This window comes from Penaeus monodon, chromosome 29, assembly GCF_015228065.2.
Source record: "Penaeus monodon isolate SGIC_2016 chromosome 29, NSTDA_Pmon_1, whole genome shotgun sequence".
Classification (NCBI taxonomy): domain Eukaryota; kingdom Metazoa; phylum Arthropoda; class Malacostraca; order Decapoda; family Penaeidae; genus Penaeus; species Penaeus monodon.
The window spans coordinates 30,569,993-30,570,219 of NC_051414.1; the positions used below are offsets into that span (position 1 = coordinate 30,569,993).

General features: G+C 58.1%; 1 protein-coding gene across 1 annotated transcript in view; it reads left to right on the top strand.

The window, feature by feature from the left end:
• The window catches only part of LOC119592142 (ITG-like peptide), a gene marked incomplete in the record, with an annotated part of 137,509 nt that overhangs the window by 89,286 nt on the left and 47,996 nt on the right, over positions 1–227 (top strand). The window contains 1 exon segment of the mRNA XM_037940960.1: positions 51–189. Coding sequence (XP_037796888.1) covers positions 51–189 — 139 coding nt within the window.

A 227-nucleotide genomic window follows, 5' to 3' on the forward strand; every position in this document is an offset into this window, starting at 1 on the left:
CTAATAAAGAAAAAAAAAGTTCTGACGCGCCCTCTCCTCTCTCCCTCCAGCGGCTGGTGTCTCCTCGCGAACAGCTGATGGAGGCTCTCCTGAGTGAGGAGATCCTGGAGGAGCAAGGCTGCGAAGGGCGTCGCTGTACCGCCAACGAGCACTGCTGCGGCGGCCACGTCTGCGTCGACTTCGATGGTGGTGAGTGTCATCAAGGCTTACATGACCGATGGGTGTGA